The sequence below is a fragment of the Chinchilla lanigera genome, unplaced genomic scaffold (genome assembly GCF_000276665.1).
Source record: "Chinchilla lanigera isolate Chin_1 unplaced genomic scaffold, ChiLan1.0 scaffold00054, whole genome shotgun sequence".
NCBI lineage: Eukaryota > Metazoa > Chordata > Mammalia > Rodentia > Chinchillidae > Chinchilla > Chinchilla lanigera.
Window position 1 is genome coordinate 10119520 of NW_004955455.1, and position 939 is coordinate 10120458.

The 939-nt window shown below is 53.1% G+C and overlaps 1 protein-coding gene across 1 annotated transcript in view; it reads left to right on the forward strand.

Annotated features, from left to right (window-relative positions):
* The window catches only part of Dao (D-amino-acid oxidase), a 31648-nt gene that overhangs the window by 23923 nt on the left and 6786 nt on the right, over positions 1-939 (forward strand). The window contains exon 6 of the mRNA XM_005396478.2: positions 715-769. Within this exon, the coding sequence (XP_005396535.1) occupies positions 715-769 (55 nt within the window). The remainder of the gene's footprint in view (positions 1-714; positions 770-939) is intronic.

Here is a 939-nt window from a genome sequence, read left to right on the forward strand (position 1 = left end):
TTTAATACTGGCAGATAATTTTCCTTTGGGATGTTTGCTTTATAGTGTTGAGGTTTGAACCCAGGGCCTTGGACATGCTAGGTGGCACTGCCCACTGGGCCACATCTCCAGCCCTCCTCATGGACATTTAAAGGAAAGGATGAGGGTCAGGAGTGGTGGGGTACCCTGTAATCCCAGCACTCGGGAGGCTCAGGCAGGAGAATTGCCACCAGTTCAAGGCCAGCCTGGACTACATAGTGAGTTCAAGGCCAGCCTGGACTACATAGTGAGTCCCTGTCCCCCCACCCAAAAAAAGGGAAGGATGGATGTTCCCAGTCAACTGCCCTCCTCACGCCTTGCTCCCTACAAAGCAGCATTTGGCATTGGCCCAACCCTGCCCCTCCTCCACCCCAAACCTGATCCCCTTTGACATTACAAAGCACTGTGCTGAACACTGAAAGGAAGAAAGTACAGAGGATCTCAACCCCTCGCTAAATGACCTTTAGAAAGATCCCTCTCTGTTCACGCAATGAGGGGCAGGGCCGTCTCAGAGGACATGACTCCCCCAGGTGTACTACTAGTTCGGCCAGGTGCTCTTCCTTTGATTTGATGGCGTAGCCAGTTTCTCAGGGAGCATCCAGTGGAACTAACGTCCACAGAAAGGTCCCCTGTGTCACTTTAGAAGGGAAGAGGTAGGAACTGGATTGAGACTTCTGATACATCTGTCCTTCCCAGGTTAACTGAGAGGGGAGTGAAATTCTTCCAGCGGAAGGTGGAGTCTTTGGAGGAGGTGAGCTGCAGGGCTGGGCGTGAACAGATGTGGTTGGAGAGAAGGCCTCTGTGTCCTGCTCCTGGGTTGGTGGCCCTTTTCAGGTCCCCAGCATCCCCTTTAGCTCTGTCCCAGACCTTGGGCCTTTTCTCAGTTCCAGGAGGACTCAGGTATCCTGAGGGAGGCGATAT